This window comes from Lates calcarifer, linkage group LG15, assembly GCF_001640805.2.
Source record: "Lates calcarifer isolate ASB-BC8 linkage group LG15, TLL_Latcal_v3, whole genome shotgun sequence".
Lineage (NCBI taxonomy): Eukaryota > Metazoa > Chordata > Actinopteri > Centropomidae > Lates > Lates calcarifer.
Window position 1 is genome coordinate 28,366,650 of NC_066847.1, and position 19,397 is coordinate 28,386,046.

The following is a 19,397-nucleotide window of genomic DNA, read 5'->3' on the forward strand; positions in this document are numbered from 1 at the left end:
TTTATTCATGTCTTTCATGCCACATCCGGCCTTTATCATTTCAACATGACAAAATTGCATATACTCTGTGTCATTATACTTGAGCCAGAATGGTGCTCCATCTGTTCCTGTCCTGAGTAGCCCCGGAAAGCTTGGCATGAATAGTGAATACCCAATGAGTCATGAATTCTGGCTTTATGAAAGAAACGGTGTCATACCTTTGTTTGCTGTGATGCTGTGACCTGACCTAATTACAAGCATACACTTCACGAGGCAGAAAGTAGAGTTGGTTTTATATATTTTTTTTAATCTTTTATTCTCAGTTAAGTGGCTGGTCATGTTTTATTACACAAACAGTAATGAGGAGGATCTTTACATTCATTCACAGGATCCATTCAGAGGAAAAAAAAAACAAACACAAAAAACACACTACACAGCACTCATGAGGATCAAGCACACACACAAACAGTAGGAGAGATGGACGCTACACATCACGCATGTCTGCTTTTGGAAGATGGACGTCTGGAATAGCACAAGTGGTCGTGCTGAGCTTTTTCTTCAACTGACTTTCAACTTGCACATTCTCAAGTAACACCATGTAGAGTTAGTTACAGAGCACCTTTTTGAAATTGTGTTTGTTTTGTTTTTTATTATCCACAAAAATGAAACACAGCACGTTGTTTTTGGTAGTCAGGAGGAAAGGCACTTGTTGCTGAGTGAGGTTTTTTTTTTTTTGTGAATTTCATTTACAGGATGTGTGCTGTGCCTAAGATAGAGACAGCGAAGACAAAGTAGACTACACTAGACTATACTAAAGCATAGATGAAAAGGTCTGAATCTGGCATCACGCTCCAGATTCAGAGTCTGGAAGTTTTAAAAGTGGAAAATAGTGCACTATGAAATAATTCAGTTACATACATGGGAAGGAGAGTTAGTGTATACCATTATCTCATGGACTGAAAAAGAAATGATACATTAGAAGTGACTCATTTATTTAACTTTTTTCAGTGACTATGGCAGAAAATTGATTTAGAAGGTTTAGGAATTTAACTTTAACCACAAAATCCACAGCCAGCCTTAATGACAAACATAGATCAACATCACATTTATGACAGGACACTTAACTACAGCTAAGACACGAGGGATGAAAACACACAGTGACCAAAATGGCTCTCATAATAATGCAAAATCTGTTAAATCTATTATAAAACAAAACTCCAACATGGGTTTATGTTTGGGTTTATGGGAAAAGGTTTGAGGGAGAGACACAGACAGTGCGACGAGACAGAAAATCACTCTTTACTAGAACAGAGACGACCCGGTCTTTTCATCCAATCAGCAAGCGGCAAAATGACGGTCAAGTCAGTCGGACTTGCACCGGCCGGAACTTTCTACTGCCCCAGGTCGGCTTCAGTTCAGCCACCTTATGTTAGAGAAACCATCAAGGACGTCCACAGAAACTCAAGCACAAGTATAAATACGTAGAGAGAGAGAGAGAGAGAGAGCCACGGCAGGGGTCAGGGGGGGTCATTCAGGCTGCACATGTGAGCGGCTTCAGGATCAACTTCAGCAAACAGTTCACACTGATGATGATGACTGCACAGACTCAGCACAACGCATGCAAGGGAGGGGGGGTGGGTGGGAGGGGGCAACAGATTGTGTCGCTATCTACCAGCCAAAGGGGGTGGGGTGAGGTGTGGGAGGGAGTAACAGGAGAGATGAGGGATTTAGCAAACATTAGAATGTTATCAGAGGAGGTGGAGGGGAAGGTGAGTGTAAAGGGTGACAAGATTTCCTCCTTTTCTTCCTCTTGGTTTGTTTTTTTTGTTGTTTTTTTTTTTTGTCTTGTTTTTGCTTTTTTTCCCCCACTTTAGTCCCGAGTTCTTGAACATCTGCCCTCGTGCTGTTGGAAGAGGTCGTAGAGAGGGACTTCAGCGTTTGGCTGGAGAAGCACTCCTGCTTCCCTGTGAACCAGATAAGACATATCTGATGAATAATGTGGAGGTGGCAGCCCTGCAAGTCTGCTTCAGCGTTAGAGGACTACTCTGATGTCTTTGGAGTCTGGCCCATTGGTCATATTCGCCATCAGTAGACAGCTCTGTCTGAGAGCTCAGCCAACACTTAAGCAAAAAGCATGTTCAGCAATAAGTAATTGTAGCCAATAACTTCTGACAGCAAAATTTTAGCCTTCACCGCTGATGATGGTCATTATGAATCATCTGCAATTTACACATCAAAAACATTAGCTGTCTGGCAAACGTGTCACTTCCTGTGTGAAAAAGCTTTCCGGGAAGGAACAGTGAAAGTATTTCATCAGCCTTTACCAGCTCTTTCATCAAACCTGAGAGTTCAAGTCACACACCATTAAATTAACCAACTCTCCAGCTTTTTAACACTACCGCTGAATAATGAGTCCGGGGCTTAGCGATGAAAAGTCAGAGTAGTCCTGTAACCTGAGAAATAAGCAGGTTAGTGAGCTATGCTTGTATTGATGCATAGGTACTGAAGATGATATCTACCAACAGAACAGAAATATAAATGAAATTTTAGAAATAAAGATAGACATAAGAAAAAAAGAGAGATACAAAGTCATATTTGTAAGATACAAAGTCAGAAGAGAAGAGAAAAGTCAAAACTATGAGGTACTAAGTCTGAATTATGACACAGTAAATTAAAATTATGAGATACTAAGTGAATGCTATGAGAAAGTGAGTCCAAATTATGAGAAATGGATGAGAGAATAAGTCAAAAAATGTGATACACTAAGTCAAAATTATGATATCTCATTATTCTGATTAACAGAGTCAAACTTGTGACTCATGATCTCACAGTCAGTGCTTAGTATTTCAGAATTTAGACTTAAAAAGTCTGTTTTTATTTATTTTTTCCACTTCTTATCTCATAATGCTGATTTTTTTTTCTAGCTTTCATTCTTTTTCTGTTTTCATGTTGGCTCATGGGAGCCCATAATTTAGCAACTTCAACTCTTTTAAAAAAAAAAAAAAATCTACAGAAGGTTCCTAATGTATCATGCCTATTATTACATATTGTTTCACAGATGCCAATGTGTTTCCCTTGCAGTTCTCAGGCACGTCATCCTTTCAGAGGCAAAACCTCCCATTTGTTTTTCCTTCCCAAAGTTCCAGATTCGATGTTCCATGTTTGTAACAAAGCTGACTTTGAAAATAGATTGTACTTTTCCCTTCCCACTCTCTCATTCAGATCAAACAGACAGAAGAGTAGAAGACTCTGAGAGGGAGAAAGATTATACAAATGAGACAAATCTTTCTGGATTGCTTGAGAAGATAATCCATACTGTGAGAAGCTTTTTACTCCCCCTCATAAAATGAAGACTGAGGACTGAGCTTTGTTACTAAGCTATTCTTCTAGTTATTTCAAATGAATTTCATTATCTGTCATGAAAGAGAAAAACTCAATATACAGGAACCGTATTTAGATTTAAATCTGAAGCTGAAAGCAGAAAAATGAATAGAAACAAAGTGGGAAACATTAATTAAAAGTGAATGTGGCTTTATGCTCATTTCCATTTGGTGATGCCATTTATCTGCAGAGGAGACGGAACTGATGGTGTGATGGCACTGAGTCAGTGTTAATTAGTCCTATCAGAGAGATTTGAGAGGACTGTCCCAGAAGTTCTCCATCTGCAGCGCTGTTTACTCTCTTGTAGCTTAGTGACAACAATTTAGCCACTACAGATGAGGATGCAACCCCTGGGAAATTTGGATTTCTCTCCACCTTCAGTAATTGCTAAAGTAACTAATACAAGGTACAGTGAGAGTGGCTGGCTAATTAAAACCAGACAAGGAAAAATTGGCAGAGCATGAAAGCTGCCACTCCCTTTCATGACATATGAAAACAAGTCAACTAACAAGGGGCTTCTGTGTAAATTGGAAGTCAAGCAGTTGTCTATGGTAAGTGCTAATGAATATGTGGTCCTGAAACTTTTGGAGTGGGAGTTTGAAAACCTGAGTTTACTCTTAGTCATAACAGGAGAATAGAGTCATAACGTCCATCTGTGCTCTGAGCAGCTTTGACATTTCATGTTTGGAAGCTTTTCAGTGTGTGAAATGAGGTTACTGACAAGTTCAGCTTTTTAAATTTTTTTTTAATCTATGTTGTGAGATTCATTTTTGACCAAAAGCTCATACCAGGGTCACTTCCTCAATACAGGCAAATGCACCTCTTTGACTAAAAATCTATTATTTCTTAAACGAGTTAGACATTCTACCGTAATCAGAGGTCAGACATGTTAGCAGAAGTTGCTTGTCAGAAGTTGCTTGTTACTGTCTGTGTTGCACAGGAGACCTTGTAGAGGCCACCTAACAACAGGTAGTTAAGCTCAATTTTTTTTGTCCACTCAATAAGCTACGATGAACAGGCCTGTCATATTAGCGCCTGCTTCTGTCTGTTTTATTTACACCTTGAGCAGACATAATTCATCTGAAGTTGTGTTTTCTGCCTCCTGAGGAACACAAATTCTTCTTTTTGCTCTATTTTGGTCTCCACCAACTCATGAGGGAAATGTTTGGCTCTTTAGTTGCTATATGCTACACTGTGTTCACCAGATGTGTTAAAAAAAAAACCTCATAAGACCTTAGTATCAGCACAGCCAGAGTCCACCAGAGCACCTGAAGGAGCTCGTCATGCTTGGAAAGTGATTGATGATATTGCATGATAATGTTATCTTATATATTGTGCAAAAGCAACCACTTCCCTATAAAGCAGTTACAGTATGTTAGCTATAGCCCTGCTGGACCTTTATCAGAACTGGATCTACCATCTGCAGCATGATTATCAGAGCTGGCATAAAGCTTGTAGCATGCACAGTGATCAATCTTGACTCTAAAAGCCTCTTATTATTCTGCTGCTGCTGCAGTAGTAATGAGATTAGGATGTCTTCTAAGCATATCAATGTTGAACAAATGCGGAGTGAGTTAAACTCATCTACCCCTCCATCAGGTATCAGTTACTCACTCTGCTGCTGATATCATCACTGAGGCAGAAAAAAAAAAAAAAAAAAAAAACGAGCAAGAAAGTAATTAGGAAAATATTCCATTTTCTATGCAATTTAATTTCCAGGAAGTGTAGAGAAGCTGCTGGGAAATAACTTGGAAAGTGTCAGTGAGCAGTTTCTTTTTACCATTTTGAAGATCCTAGTCAGGGTGCCTTTGCCGTCCCCTGCACTGGCCTTCTTGCCTTTAGCAGACTGTGACTTCTGGTCACCCTGGCAGAGAGAGAAAAGGAGTTAGTGTGTTAAAAACTTGGACTCAGGACTTAGATATGGCAGAGAACCCTGTATTCATTTTCAATTCAGTTGAGGATGGTTAAAAAAAAAGGATTTGGAGAGTAAGTAGAGACGAGAATATAATACGTAAGACCTCTTTAACTAGGGTGTGCCCAGGAGTGAGGGATCAGTGTGCTCTACAAAAAAGTAAAATATTGTAGAAGACTAGGTATTGATTCTGGTGCAATCCAATTCCGCCCTACTTCTACAGTATAATTATGTTCTGTTTCTGGTAAGGTTTTCATCCAAGAAGTTTGTGTGAATTATGCATGAGCTTGAGAAGCTACAAAGCAGCAAAGTTTGGCATGAAAAGGCAAACTTTCCTGCTTGCATAGTTGGTTGAAAATTTCAAACCACCAATGGCAATTCTTCTTTTAGATAAAAAGACAGCTGACTTGCTGAAAACTTGGAGGTCTTTTTCATGACCATATGGAACCTGCAAGTTAAAGTAGTATGACCATGTGCTGATACCTAAAGACATGACAGCAAATGCAAAACCCAATGCTAATCAGTTCTTGAAGAGTCTGGTTTCTGTTGTGTCTTTATGTCATTCAGGAAGCTCATTTATGAAATGGAGGAAACATATTTTATTTAGGGAATGCTTCTAAATATCTCTGCTGTGGAAGAAGTATTACATATGTTCAAAAGTGAAATTATATGAACTGGTTTTAAGGTTCAGCTCTTTGGGGACTGTATGAAAATGACTGGGGTAGTGAGAGGGACTGAAGATTATGTTTAATTTTAATGTGAAATCGATATGTGTCCACAGGTTGTTTTTGTAGAGACATATGTGGAGATTCTCAGTCATCCAGATTATGGTTATTCAAGAGGGGTTGAATTGAGGGCAACTAATCTCAGTTGTATATACTTGAAGATGATTCATCTCTTATCCAAGAGCCTTCTTCACCTTTGACTGAAGTGAAACATTTTCAAGAATCTACAACAAGGTTAGCTGTAGAGATCTCTGTCTCGGTCAAATGCACAAAAGCGGCTCGAGCTTTTCTTTTTTGTCCTCTTTTCACTCTGCAAACAACAAACCTGCATATCACAGCCAGAAACTGGTAAGGAGTGGACAGACAGCCAGCTGACCAAATTAGCATGACCCCCCCTCCACCTGTCGATAATTTTCATACAGTCCCTTCGCAGAGACTGTTTTGTCCACATCATTTCAACCTTTTACCCCCCCCCCCAACCACCCTCATGCTGCTTCATGATTCAGAATAAGCAAACACACACTCTCACACACGTGTACGCATTCACAAGGAACTTAAATTAAGTGTTGATAACGTTGCCAAATGAAGCAGAAGGCAGTCTCACTTCAGCCAGCCACAGAGGAATTTTGAAATGAAACGAGGATAATGAAGAGCGGAATAATGCCTGTTATCATGAATATACAATACACGCACATGATATGGATAGGTCAGGCTGCAAAGCTACAAAATGGGGGTGATCTACTTGAAAATGGACTTAAGTCGAGGGAAATGAGGGCGTTATCGCTGATGTATGGACAGATTACGACGGCTAAAGAGGTTGATGGAGAGGAAATGGAAATAGAGCCACAGGCGTCATGCTCAAAGGCAGTTTGAGAGGATGACCCCACTTGCCCTTGCTTCGGTTTAATTAGGCACGATACCTCGGCATGTTTACGATTTCAAACCACCTACCAGGCCTATCTTGGCTGCTAGTCCTCTCCACTGGATGTGCAGAGAAACAAGGGACAAGGACAAGAGGTAAAAAGAGGGAGGGGACAAATAGAAATGTGTGTCTTACTCAGCGCAAAGGCAGGATGGGAAGGAGAGGAGGCAGGTAGGAGGGTCCGTCCGGGGGGGGGAAAGAAGTCACAGGGTCACGGGGGGCAGGAGCAGATGAGGAACAGAGGGAGGGGGGGCAGATATGTGGGTGAAAGAAGAGAGGAGCAACGCAGATGCTCACATTGAAAAGAGCACAAATTTAGTGACATTCAGCAGCAACAAAGCCAGAGACAAAAAAATATAAAATACATGATACAGTGTAACCTTTTAAATGAATAGTTGTGTGCATTGTGGCAAATATTTGCAATATCTAAGATTTACTTCTTACATAGTATTAGATGATGAGATGAGAGGACAAGTACAACTTTAATGTCTGTATGGTAAAACTACAGCTAGCTTAGCACAAACACAACAGACAAGGGGAAACTCCTAGCCTGAGGCTATCCAGTGGTTATAAAATTTACCAACCAGCATCTATAAACCTCACTAAGTGACATGTTATATTTTATGTGTTTAAATTATAGGAAAAATAACAGCATAAAAATATTAGCTTGTAATTTAACAAGGTGTCATGCATTTTGCCAGGTGCAGTGACTTCCTGTAAGTGTGGAAGAAATACTGTCACCTATAAAACTTTCAACCTGTCATTTTTTATGGTCCTGTTTGTATTAAGCAAATGAGTCATAGCATACAATATTAATGAGCTGCAGAGGTACAGGTAGATGGATAACTGTTGGACGGAAGCTGGTTAGCAGTTTCCCCCTATTCCAAGTGTTTGTGCTAAGCTAGGCTAACCAGCTTCTGGCTCCAGCTACATATTTAGCATACAAATGTAAAAGAGATAACAATCACCTCATCTAACTCTTGGCAAAAAATCAAATAAGCATTAATACCAAAATGTCAAGGTATTTCTTTCAATGCATTGTATTCAAACACTGGTTCAATGCTGGCTACTGTGTGTTATATGTGCATTTGTGGTTTTAAGCTTGAATAAGACCTTATTGATAGTCAGTAAGATAGTAAAACATTTCATTAATCTATTTATTTATTTCTGTGTGAGGATGTATTTTAATCATACACAAGTGGCAATGTAAAACAGACTCACCCTGGACTTAGGAGGGGCAGGGGACACCTGAAGAGGAGTTAATAACAGAAAGTAGAAGAGGTGTGACAGTGAGAGATCAAGAGAAAAAAAAAAGTAAGGAGACAAGCAGCAAAGAGACAAACATGGAGGAATACTAGAAGGAGAGGGCACTGCTAGCCTACTTTGAAATGTGTGACCTTAGATACCGTGCGTGCTTAAGAGACACAGTTTATTATGAGTGCTACTCACGATCGTGCGGAAGAAGTGGACCACAGCGTTCTCTGCTCCACGCTTGCGTGGGGAAGTTGCAGAGGCTTTCTGAGGGGCTGGAGAAAGAGCACCTCGGAAAGATCCCTGGAGAGGAAAGGAAAGGAAAGGAAAGGAAAGGAAAGGAACAACAGACGAACATGTTAATTGTACACTCATGCACAAAACTGAAGCTTCTTGGGCTCATCATGAGGGTGAGATACTTGCTCAAATACAGTTTCAATGGGAATCACTCAAAATCTTTGATAAAAAATTTTAAATTAATACTTAATCTAATAATGTGATAATGCAAGGCATAATCCTGCTATTGCAGCAGTTAAGAGGGCAGTGCTAAGAGAGTTTAAACACCTTATTAGGATTAAATAATACTTCAAATCATACTCAGTTTTTCTATAGGTTGTCCCGTTGCTTCTCCCACTTACCTGATGCTGATGATAAAACAAAAACACTAAGATTACACAGTGATTCACTTTTTAATGGAACTGTTGGTTCCATAATTGTTGCTTACCATAGCACCAAAGGAATTGGCTGATGGGAGACAGCAGCAGTGCAAAATTGTTACTTACCTGAAATAGTAACAATCATTCTTTTTTTAAATTGAGTTTTGAAATAATCTTTAGGTTATGTAATGAGTTCATCATTATATATAATGCAGGCAGCCTACTATCAATACATAATACTGCAATATGCAACTTTTGTAGATGAAATTAAAATGTGACCAGGACATATTTCATTTTTTGATATTGGCTTTTTGAACAGTGGAGCATATACCATTTATGGTGGTGGGCATGTATCCAGAGTGTTGGTGGATTACCTGGAGCTCGAAACAGTGAGGGAAAGCAATAAGAATCTACAGTAAAGTCATGCCCAGAGACTTGGTTAGTTTTAATGTTTTTCCCTCGAGGATTGGCAGTTTTCACCATCTGTTCCAACACCTTTATGGGTTTTACAGAAGACAGTTACTTTATTGTTGTGAGAACTTCTTTACACTTTAAAACTCCTGGCATAGACAGTGGCTGCTGAGATGCAGCAGCTCTGAATATGAATATATTTTCACGTTTAGTGCTGCTGACTCTACTTAGTGAAAACTCTCCAGTTAAGTTCCATCCACCCGCAGATACTCGTCCAGTCAGAAACTTTTAACAGCAGCTTCACATTGCACACAACGCCCACCTCATTAACCCATATCCTAAATTGGCAAAAACTTTGGGTCATGAGTCATTAAAAACAAATTAAAATGGAACAAACGAGCAGTTAAACTTGTCAGTATTTTCTTGTCATGGCTTTATCTTAACAAAGAAGACTAATTATCATTCCCAAGTACAAATCAATGCAGCCAAGGGTGTCAAAGTCAGACTTCACAAAGGCTACATCAAGATGAGTGCTTAATAAGGTCGATACCGTCTGTCTTTTAGGCCTGAATAAAAACTGTGGCGCATTAAAAAAAATCCTCTATTAACTAGTGCAAACAGCACAGACACACAAAAGGTGAAAAGTATAATTCTTCTAATACCAAACGCCATCAACAACCTGCAGCCTGTGGGAGAAAAAAACTCATTTCCACCCACTCAGTATGTTCAGCCTTTTGAGCTAATGTTATCTCATTCATCCCTTTCTCTGACCCCATTAATGCAACAGGAAAATTTGTGGACGTGTGTGTGTGTGTGAGTGAGTGGGGGGTGGGGAGTTTTTGGATGCGGAGGGGGGTGCTGTTGATGATTCACATCCATCATCTCACATCAAAGAACCTCACGGTAACCAAAAGGGAGGAAACTTTCACCGCCACCCCCATTTACACAATACGATAGGCATTCGGTGTTACATTTATGTGCTACTTTTACTGTCTTTTTGGAGTTTTGTGAAAACGCGACAGGCAAATTAAATCAATACGGAGAAGGAAACACAGAGAAGAAAGGCATAAATCCATCCTTTCTGTTGTTGATCTCAGCATGTGTAGCTTCCCTGGTGCTTCAATAGCGACCCCTTAATGATGCCCTCATGCATCTGTGCATGTTACACGTCTGTTTCTGACATGATGTAAATGATGGGAAATGGAGGTGGAAATGAAAGGGAAGGGATAAAATAGAACAACCTTGGTGGTCCCTACCGCACCTTTGTTTGAGGGGGAAAGTAGAACAGAAAAGGTAGAGATGTAAAAAGAAACAGAAGATCAAATAATGTTGTATGAATTCTGGCTGGTACCATTTCAGTTTCAGCCAGATTGTCCCTTTGATGTGAATGAGCATCTGCTCTGTATTTCTTTCTTTCTCTTCTCTTCTCCTGCTTTAAAACATTTTTTTTTCTTCTTTATTCTTCAATTTGAAAAAGCTAAAAAAAAAAAAAGGAAAAATAAAAAGCAGGGTGACAGCAACTAACCCGTGTAACTGGTCTCATGGGGATGGATTATTTCACTCGGCTGAAGCAGATGCATCAACAATGTCAAGTAAAATAACAAATATTTTGGGAGGGAAAGAATGCAAATGAGGTTCCCATTATTTACTTTCATGCTCTTAATGATGATGGAGATTTCCAAATCTTGAGCACTTACACTGAAGCATTGTGCCAAGCCTGAGCTGTTATTAAAACAAGTTTCTCTCACCAAATTAAAAAAAAAAAAGAAGTCATTTTAGTAAGTGTTGAGGATATTTTGCCACCACCATTCAGTTTTCCCAAACTTCCTCTCAAACTTTCACTTCAGTGGTGTCTTTGAAAAGAGGGAGGGCACAATCATTGATCCTTGTTTGATGTCTGAAGAGAAGCAGTTCAGGTGTGGGGAGAGGTGTGGAGAGACAAGAAAGAGCTCACTTTCATCTGCCTGTAACACACACTCACACGCACACACAGGATCTGTGTGCGCCTTGTATAGATTCTCAGTCAGTGTGTCCATGCATTGAGACACCTTTTTGCCGACTGTAGCATTTGATTTCCTGTAAGTGCTGCTGTTTTTGTTGTCTCTTCATCACTGCTCATGTTTCCTATCCAGTTCCTGTTCTTTTCTTTTTTTATCCACATAACAAGAAAATGCAGAAAGTGCTTTTCATACGTGGCCAAAGGATTCACTGCCCCCAACCCAAAAAAGACATTCATGATGAACTGATTCAAATAATAATTATATAATTAGAGTAATGCAAAAAAAAAAAAAATAATAAATTTAAAAAAAATCAGGATTCAGGACACACATATGGAGCTACATGGTATTCATGCATTTCTCATCACAAAGTGCAGGTTAATGACTGCAACTGCCTACTGCGAGGTTAGAGGTCACTGCTTGGCCAGGAGTCTGCTTCATTATGAATGATGCTAAATAATTAATCCTCAACAGCAGAGAGGTACTGGAGATTCATGGTTGAGAATTGCTAACCTTCATAATTAGTGAATACCTTCATGGATCAACATCATAAAAATATGCCAGCTTTCTAACTAACTTTATGAAAAACATTTTCTTGAGGTAGCAGTTCCTAGAAAATTAGCTGCAGATATCTACTCTGCAGCGGGAGGAGCGTGAGGAGGCAGCACTCTTTCACATATTCATTCATTAATTTACTCACAATTAGCCTATCTGCCCCCCAGTGGTTGTAAGGAAGCAGGGTAATTTATACAGATGACAGCTTCTCTGCATCACCCCTGAACTGTGTTGGGTGCCTCACATCTATCAACCTGTGCACCGCTGCTCAGCCAGAAGAAAGGAGAAATAATTATCTTCAACTCTTTGGACTAGCTTCTTCTTTTTGTGCAGTCGCACTCTTTCAGATTCACGAGCCGAAGGGAGCGCGGGGCCAATCGATCTGGCTGATGAACATAGCAGTTTGTCTGGCAGTGGAGAAACACAAACATGGCAGCCACAGCTCACTGTTCCCCTTGGAAAGAAATCAGGTCTTGTGTCTCGCAAGATCAAATGCAAAGTAAAAAGAGGCTAATTAAGGCATTATCTATGCTGTTATTTAGGACTAATGAAGAAAAAACTAATAACCAAAAACTGCTGACTAAATTTTCTTAGGGACTGTATAAGGAGGAGGATTATGAAGGATTATTTTTTCTTCTTCTTGCAGGAAGGGTTGTCTAAAGTTTTTAGGTTTACTTTTTTATGAACTCTCTAACTGAAGGCGCATAATATCCCCCACTCCCCCAACCTCAAGAATTTTCATACAGTCCCTTACGACTCATTTGGTTAAAAACATTTACTAAGTAGCACATTACCTAAACCTATAAATGAAATGCGAGCAATATTTGCATTTTTCATTTCTGGAACTGACACACAGAGGTTGCACTGTCTTCTATCGTGTGTGACTGATAAAGAAGGCCTGCTGTTAATTCTGCAGTATCAATCATTTGCAGCTTGTATTTAAATTAAATTAAAATGCATGTCTGTCCAAACTGCTAGACAGTGTTTGTTTTCATTGCATAATAATCTCCTGTGCCAGGATGTCTGGGCATACTTGTTTCCTTCTGACCAAGAGATGAATATAATCACACATTTTTGCATCTAAAATAGAAATTTAAATGAGCCCGCACTGACTGAGTTTTTCTGAGCTGAACTCACGAGAGAAGTAATCCTCATGAAACACACTGCAGTTCGTGTTAATGCAAAGACTTGAGACATGTTTTTAAATAACTCAAGTGTGGTGTTGTTTCTCTCCAGTTGAGAGTTTAAATTCACAGGAAACAAGAACAATCAGCCCGTGGTGATCACAGAATTCTGACCTTTTAGTCATCACACTGTGAGGAAGGGAGTGAGCACTAAACGGCTTTTTTTTCCCTCTCTTCTCATCATTTTGTCTGTAGGCTCACAAACAAGTCAAACAAGTCACCCATTACTCAGCACTACCCGAGTGGAGATAAACAGTAGCTGCACTTTCCATTACACCTTCTCTGATAACGTAAGTGATTGAATGAACTGTGAAATCTATTTATTTGTCTTAAGTCTATAATATGTATGGCTGAAACTGCTTACAAAGCCCAGGCGTGCTGAATAAATCAAAGTTAAGCGTTCTACATCTGGCTGCTTTTCTTTTCTGTTGCGTGGGGCCAAAAGATAAATTGCGACACCGCTTCAAAAATTGGGAGTAAGAACCAAACAGAGTAGCTGGCCGTTACCAAGTGTTAGCAGAGCAGTTAAAACAATTCATCACACTTTTATAAAAAGAAGGACAGAAAAAGAGAGAGACATCAAGCCAAACATGAATTCAAACAAAAACAAAGAGAGCTGCCGTGGGTGTTTGTTAAAGAGTTTTAATCAAGCAATAATCCAAAAAGCTTAGAACAGGATCGGGTTAGGAACAGGTCACCGGTCACATCAGTTCAGAACAGATACAAATGGTTACAAGTATCCACTGCAAAGTTGAAGGCGTTACAAAGACAGGGGATCAGCACTGATCCGCTGCTGGTTCAAACAAACTCCGACTGGGTCAAAGACAAGTGAACCTGAGGTGAGCTAACTGCTGGAGGGGGACCCCCCACCCAAGACACTGGGGTAAGAGTATAGTATCACAAATTTTGGTTTTAACTGTGAGCTGTTCTGCGAAAGCCTGTTTCATACACAGTAAATCACTTCAGCATTGCATTATATGCCTGATTCTGTCTGCCATTCAATATGCAAAGTATGACTTCAAAATATTCTCTATTCTTTATGAGTCTTAATTTTTGCTTGAATAGCTAACGTTCATGCAAACTTAATTTTCCCTCCAATTAGCACATCATTATCCCTGTAATTTGAAATGATCAAAAACCCGTCAGCATTCAAATGCACATTTACTGCAGTTGTTTCATGTCCTGAGACTGGAGTTTGTTGGGGTTTTTTGGCATTGTCTCTCATTACCTCTGCTGTCTTAACATTTCATCAAAGCCTAGACTCGAGCTTGGATTTAAAACCATGTAAATAAATGAGATGAAAGACATAAAAAGCACAAGGAGTCAGATGATAAATGGCTCCACGCCTACCAAATATTCAAACAATTCAGTTTACTGAAATAAGCATGCACATCATAACCTGACAGAAAACAATGACACAATCTTTCCTAATACTGTAACCTACAATTCAAAGTACGCATTAAGTCTGTGGAGAATCTGTGCACACAGACAGGTAGATGGGAAAGTAAGCTAAAAAATATCTGTCTCCATGATGAATTCTGTCTGGAAAAATACATGTTTGCAGCAGAGACTTAGTGCAGGCTGTTTTTTTTCTTTTTGCTAGAGGCAACAGAGGTGGGGAAAACCTATCTGTCATTTACTTGAGATGTGAACACTCACTGTTTGAAGGCAAACCCTTGGTGAATATATATATATATATATATATATGTATAAATATATTTGTACAACTTTTGTTTTTAGTAAACCTGTCATCAATATGGAGAGCAATGTACATTTTTATGGCAAAAGAGAATGAGAAATTCAAACAAATACTGCAGCAAATTGGTCACTAACCTAACATCAAATAAAAGCTTCACAACTTGTTCTGTTAACTTTTTCCCTGAATGTTTCAAGAGCAACATTTTAAAAAAGCAAAACAATATCTGATCAGCAGAACAGGCTAAAGCAAAGATTTGTAGCATACAGTTTATAGAAAATATTTTTTTATCCTGAATCTTACACTGAACACCTTTTCATAGTTGACATAAGGCATGGGAAAAATGCATATTTTCACACTGTTCAGTGACTTCTTTTCAAATACCTTACCAAAGCAGTCTGATAGGGTTCAAAAGGTGGACAAAAAAAAAGCTTATAGCCAGAGAGGATAGTTTTGTCCACAGGTTTTAGCTTGCTGTACAATACCTTTCCTCTCACCAGCCATCAAAATGAACAGATGTAATTCATGATGGGACGTACAGAGCAACACTGCCTCTTTCTGAAAGCACTGCAAGAGGCTTTGGGATTTAGCCTCAGCTTGTTGGAGTAGTGTTGTCAGGGTAACAATACAGGTTCAATGCTGTTGAGAGCTCAGCATTTTCACCACTTTTGGTGCTGAAGCTGAAATTTCCATTCCAACACCACCTCCAGAGGGCAACACTGAGTGAATGGCCCATGGACTGAAAGGGAGCAGAACCAACAGAGCAGCAGTCTGCTTCTTAATAGCTGTGGCAACAGTGCCAAGCAGTCCATCATGACTGGAAGTGGATCCCAGTCTGTCTAAAGTGGTGGACAAACTGGTGCCAGGAGTACAAATAGAATTTTTAACACCCACACTGAAGACTGAAGCCAACATAACAACTTCTTCCTATCATTTTTTTAGGCATGATCAGTAAGGTTTCATATTTATTAATGATCAAAATTTTGGTATCCTGACAACACTAGAGTATACAGTAATTAAAAAGCAATCCAGGCTCAAATGCCTCATAATCACTTGTCTGCAAGATAATAAAAGCCTGCTCTTACTTTATAGGATGCAGCCTCTTGTAAATATTCCCAAACAGGGGATGATAATATTCTCCTACTCTAATATATATAATTATATGTTAATATACATCTTATTTCTCTTTGATCATTTATAGCATATTGTGATCATTAACTTTGAAAGTGACTTAGCAGACTGCTGTACCGTGCAAACTGTAGTGAAGTACCTCCCTGTGGCTGACTTATCACAGATGTTTAAAAATGATCCCAGAGACAAAGAAATCAAAGAGACTAACTTTCAAAGAAGCAGCATTAAATCTTTGCAGAGTACTCAATGCCTCCAAAACATTTACCAGTATTCTATATTGATGATACGGGCATCAATTCCCATCACTCACAGCAACATCATCGTCACTTAGGGAAGTACCTGAACTGACACACAGCTGTTCTTAACTCCAGTTTGTCAAATGTTCTAATAAGTGAACTGTATAATGGCAGCAACAGTGAACATTTCATATCTACAACAGATATATTAAATTCAACAGAAGAGAAAAAAATGCTACTAATGTCAGTACCATTCAACAGAAGATAAAAACAATATAGAAATTTATCCTTAAATGATTTAAAATCACAGCCTCTGTAATAAAAAAAAATTAAAATGAGACAAAACTCCACCCAAAGTCATTGTCCATTGTTGATTCATAACCGGCCAGTAACCGTGAATCGCAGGACAATGTCAGATTCCGGTTCACCATAAAAACAACAGTAAAACCAACACATTTCTACATGACAAATATGATGCAACAAACTCTAACAAGACTAAAGAATCAGAAGTAAAAAAAGTGGTTCTGGGAATGAATCAGCAGAGTGAACGGAGATACATGAGAAGGGTCGAGTTTCTTTTTTTTTTTTTTTTACCTCGACTCTCCCTGCTTCCTCACCTTGCTCTTCCTCTTCTTGTCCCCTCCAAAGAACTTTCCAATCTGATCCAGAAGGCCGGGGTTCTTCTTCCTCCGGCCCAGCCCGAAGGCGGCCTGTGCAGAGCTGCTTGCGGATGCCATGGTGGTAGTAGTTGCTAGTATATTTGTATTTGTCAAATGTGGGGTTCTTGTCTCTCTCTTAAATGAGAGAATGAAGGACAGAGGAGGGAAAAGAGAAAAGAGAGGAGAGGGAGGAAAAAAAAAAAAGCTAGCCTATTCTAGGTCCTGTTCGGGGCTCTCCGACCCACACTCTGAAGCCGCTCCGCTGTGCTCCTGGATGGTCTGCAGCTCGTCCGATTCGGAGGGTCGGTCTTTGAAGGTGTTGTCCTCTCGGCCCGGGGCATCTCGGGAGAAGAGGCGGACCAGGTGGGGGCGTGGTGTAGCGGCGTCAGGGTCAGCTGTGCTGGCGGGGGTCCAGGGCTGGTGGGGGCCCTCAGCGCCCGTGGAGTCAGTCACCGCCGGCTTCTCCGAGGTGCAGCCATTGTTCTGGTTCGCATCTGCCTCACCCAGGCCTGCGCAGAAACAACAAGGGTCATCTATGGGCTTGGGCCTGCATGGCACACAACAAGCTACAGCAGCACAATGGGCTCTTTTGACGTGACCGTGCTGCTGCAGAGACCAGCAAAGCTAACATTTCACATTTTAATAGAATGAGCTGTACCTGCTGAACTGGAAAAGGTAGCAACATGAGATTAAAGACACAAGCAGCTGAAAAGTACTCACTAAATTCCAAAGTATTGTTTTGTCTCTGGGATCAATATTTTATCTCTGAGGTCACTTTCACCACCTTCTGTTTTCGCAGCTGCAAACTTTAGAGAGAAATCAATGCTAAAACCAGTGTGCTTACGAATCCCTGCTTAGTTTCACTGGAGCATATTTACGGTGCACCACCATTGTAAAAGAGTCAATCCTGCATAAAGCATTATATCCCATCTCCCTGTAATATCATGGTTTGTTTTTCAGCTCAACCATGTGAAAACAATGCCTGTTCCAGTGTATTAGTTCCAGTGAGATGGAAATACAGCTGTTCCTGTAAAGTCCACTTTGACAGCTATCCATTAAGCTAGCCAGCTCCCACAGCAAAGGACATCCAGTGCATTCCTGCCTCCAAAACAATATACACACTGTGCTGGCAGAAATGGTGTAGCACTACACCAGAGAATCTGCATGCTAATATTGGTTGAACAGTGGACCGTTGTCAGAGCTGCATAGTTATTACAGAGAAACAAAAGGCCCAGTGTCACTAAAATAACTCCTATAAGTATGAATTTTCAACCCAATGCACGGTGACACTTATCTGATTTGGGACCCGGGAGCTACGAGGCCACTGTCTCTGCGGTGTACTGTGGTGTATGTGATGCAGAAGTTTACACTATGATTTTCTGCAATTTTAGACGGAATTACTCCTAAAACAATGCATCTGTAGCAGCAACATCAGCATAATAATCACTCATTATTTGGTCCAATGAGTTCTTCGGCTTGTTTTCCTTCTGGCAGTTTTGCAAGTCATGTATCAGATGTGAATGTAGATGAAGAGTAGATGCAAATATCACTCACTGTAGAGAATGGGAACCAGCTTTGGTCGTCTGAGGAGGGGAGCCCTGAGGAGCCATACATGCATCAGTGCTCCAAATATAGGGGTTTTGTCAAAACCTTATTTATGGAAAAAGTTCAATTTAGCAATTCCTCTTTTATTTTAGGCGTTTATCTAGATGCAAGGCTTGAGGGATGATGATATGTATTCTCTTGCCGACTAGATGGATATTTGTGGTGGTCTTTAAGTTTTCAGCAGAGAAAACTTCTAACTTTTAAATGCACATTCAGAACTGTTTTTGTGAGGCGTCTCAGCAAAGAAGGGATAAAAGGAGATACACATTTTGAAATCTAACCAGTTGCTGCGCTATAGAACGAGAGCTCAATTTTCCCTTGGTTAGCTCTCCAACAAAGGCCTGATAGAACAAGACACCAAAAATTATTCATAAAACGGATTTGGAGCCTGTCTTTTTCAGCATCTTGTGTAATAAGACATGATGGTAAAAAGCCTTAATAAAATCCATTCATTCTAATAATGTGTCCTTCTACTGGGGCCATTTCTTCAGCATAATCCCATGACCCAGATGGCTACGGCAGCCTCACCACTTACACTGCACTGCTGTGTTAAGTACTTTGTGAATTTTATCTCATTCATTGCGTCTCATAATTTAATTCTTGTCAAGATGAAAAAACCCCTGAAAAAAAAAGCTTCAGCTTTTAGAGGCCATTCTGAGACGCCAAAAGTCCTCATTGTAAATTACTTAGTTTCTCTCAGGGTTAACAGATGCTTTAAAGCAGATGAACCATCCCATTCAAAGACTTTCTATTAAGATTTTGCTTCTAAAAAGCTTAGCTGCACAATTAAATCAATGGATAAATGTGCAAAAATAAGATTTCTAGTCAGGTTTTGATCAAAGAGGAGGAAGCTAACATTAAATGTACATTTTTTAATGTGATTATAGCGTCTTTCAAATTATTCTGATGGCAAAAATTAAACAATCCAAATCAAGCTGTGCTGCTTTTAGCCCACGTCTCACTGTCCCTGTGTCAGAGCAATGGGACAGAGGAAATTGGACATTATGGCTAACTAAAAGTTTTCGTACTGACTCCAAATGACATCATTAATCAAATATGTTGGTTTACAGCTATTTAGCATTACATTAGACATCTGT

The 19,397-nt window shown here is 39.8% G+C and overlaps 2 protein-coding genes across 6 annotated transcripts in view; both read right to left on the reverse strand.

Moving 5' to 3' along the window:
* Window positions 1-260: 260 nt before the first annotated feature.
* LOC108887901 (myelin basic protein) lies at window positions 261-16,908 on the reverse strand. 5 transcript variants are annotated; one of them, XM_018683592.2, is made up of 7 exons: window positions 16,654-16,908; window positions 8,369-8,473; window positions 8,141-8,167; window positions 6,949-6,978; window positions 5,141-5,224; window positions 4,975-4,993; window positions 261-1,943 (listed from the first exon to the last, which is right to left on the reverse strand). In XM_018683592.2, exons 1-6 carry the CDS (start codon window positions 16,771-16,773, stop codon window positions 4,991-4,993), a joined length of 369 nt encoding a protein of 122 aa, XP_018539108.1. In that variant the 5' UTR covers window positions 16,774-16,908; the 3' UTR covers window positions 261-1,943; window positions 4,975-4,990. The 5 variants fall into 5 exon arrangements, with proteins under 5 accessions (XP_018539108.1, XP_018539134.1, XP_018539099.1 ...); XM_018683618.2 differs by lacking the exon at window positions 6,949-6,978 and having other exon boundaries at window positions 5,141-5,215; XM_018683583.2 differs by lacking the exon at window positions 4,975-4,993 and having other exon boundaries at window positions 16,654-16,796.
* mbpb (myelin basic protein b) overlaps window positions 16,906-19,397 on the reverse strand; it is a 46,072-nt gene continuing 43,580 nt past the window's right edge. The window contains exon 4 of the mRNA XM_018683570.2: window positions 16,906-17,204. Within this exon, the coding sequence (XP_018539086.1) occupies window positions 16,906-17,204 (299 nt within the window). The remainder of the gene's footprint in view (window positions 17,205-19,397) is intronic.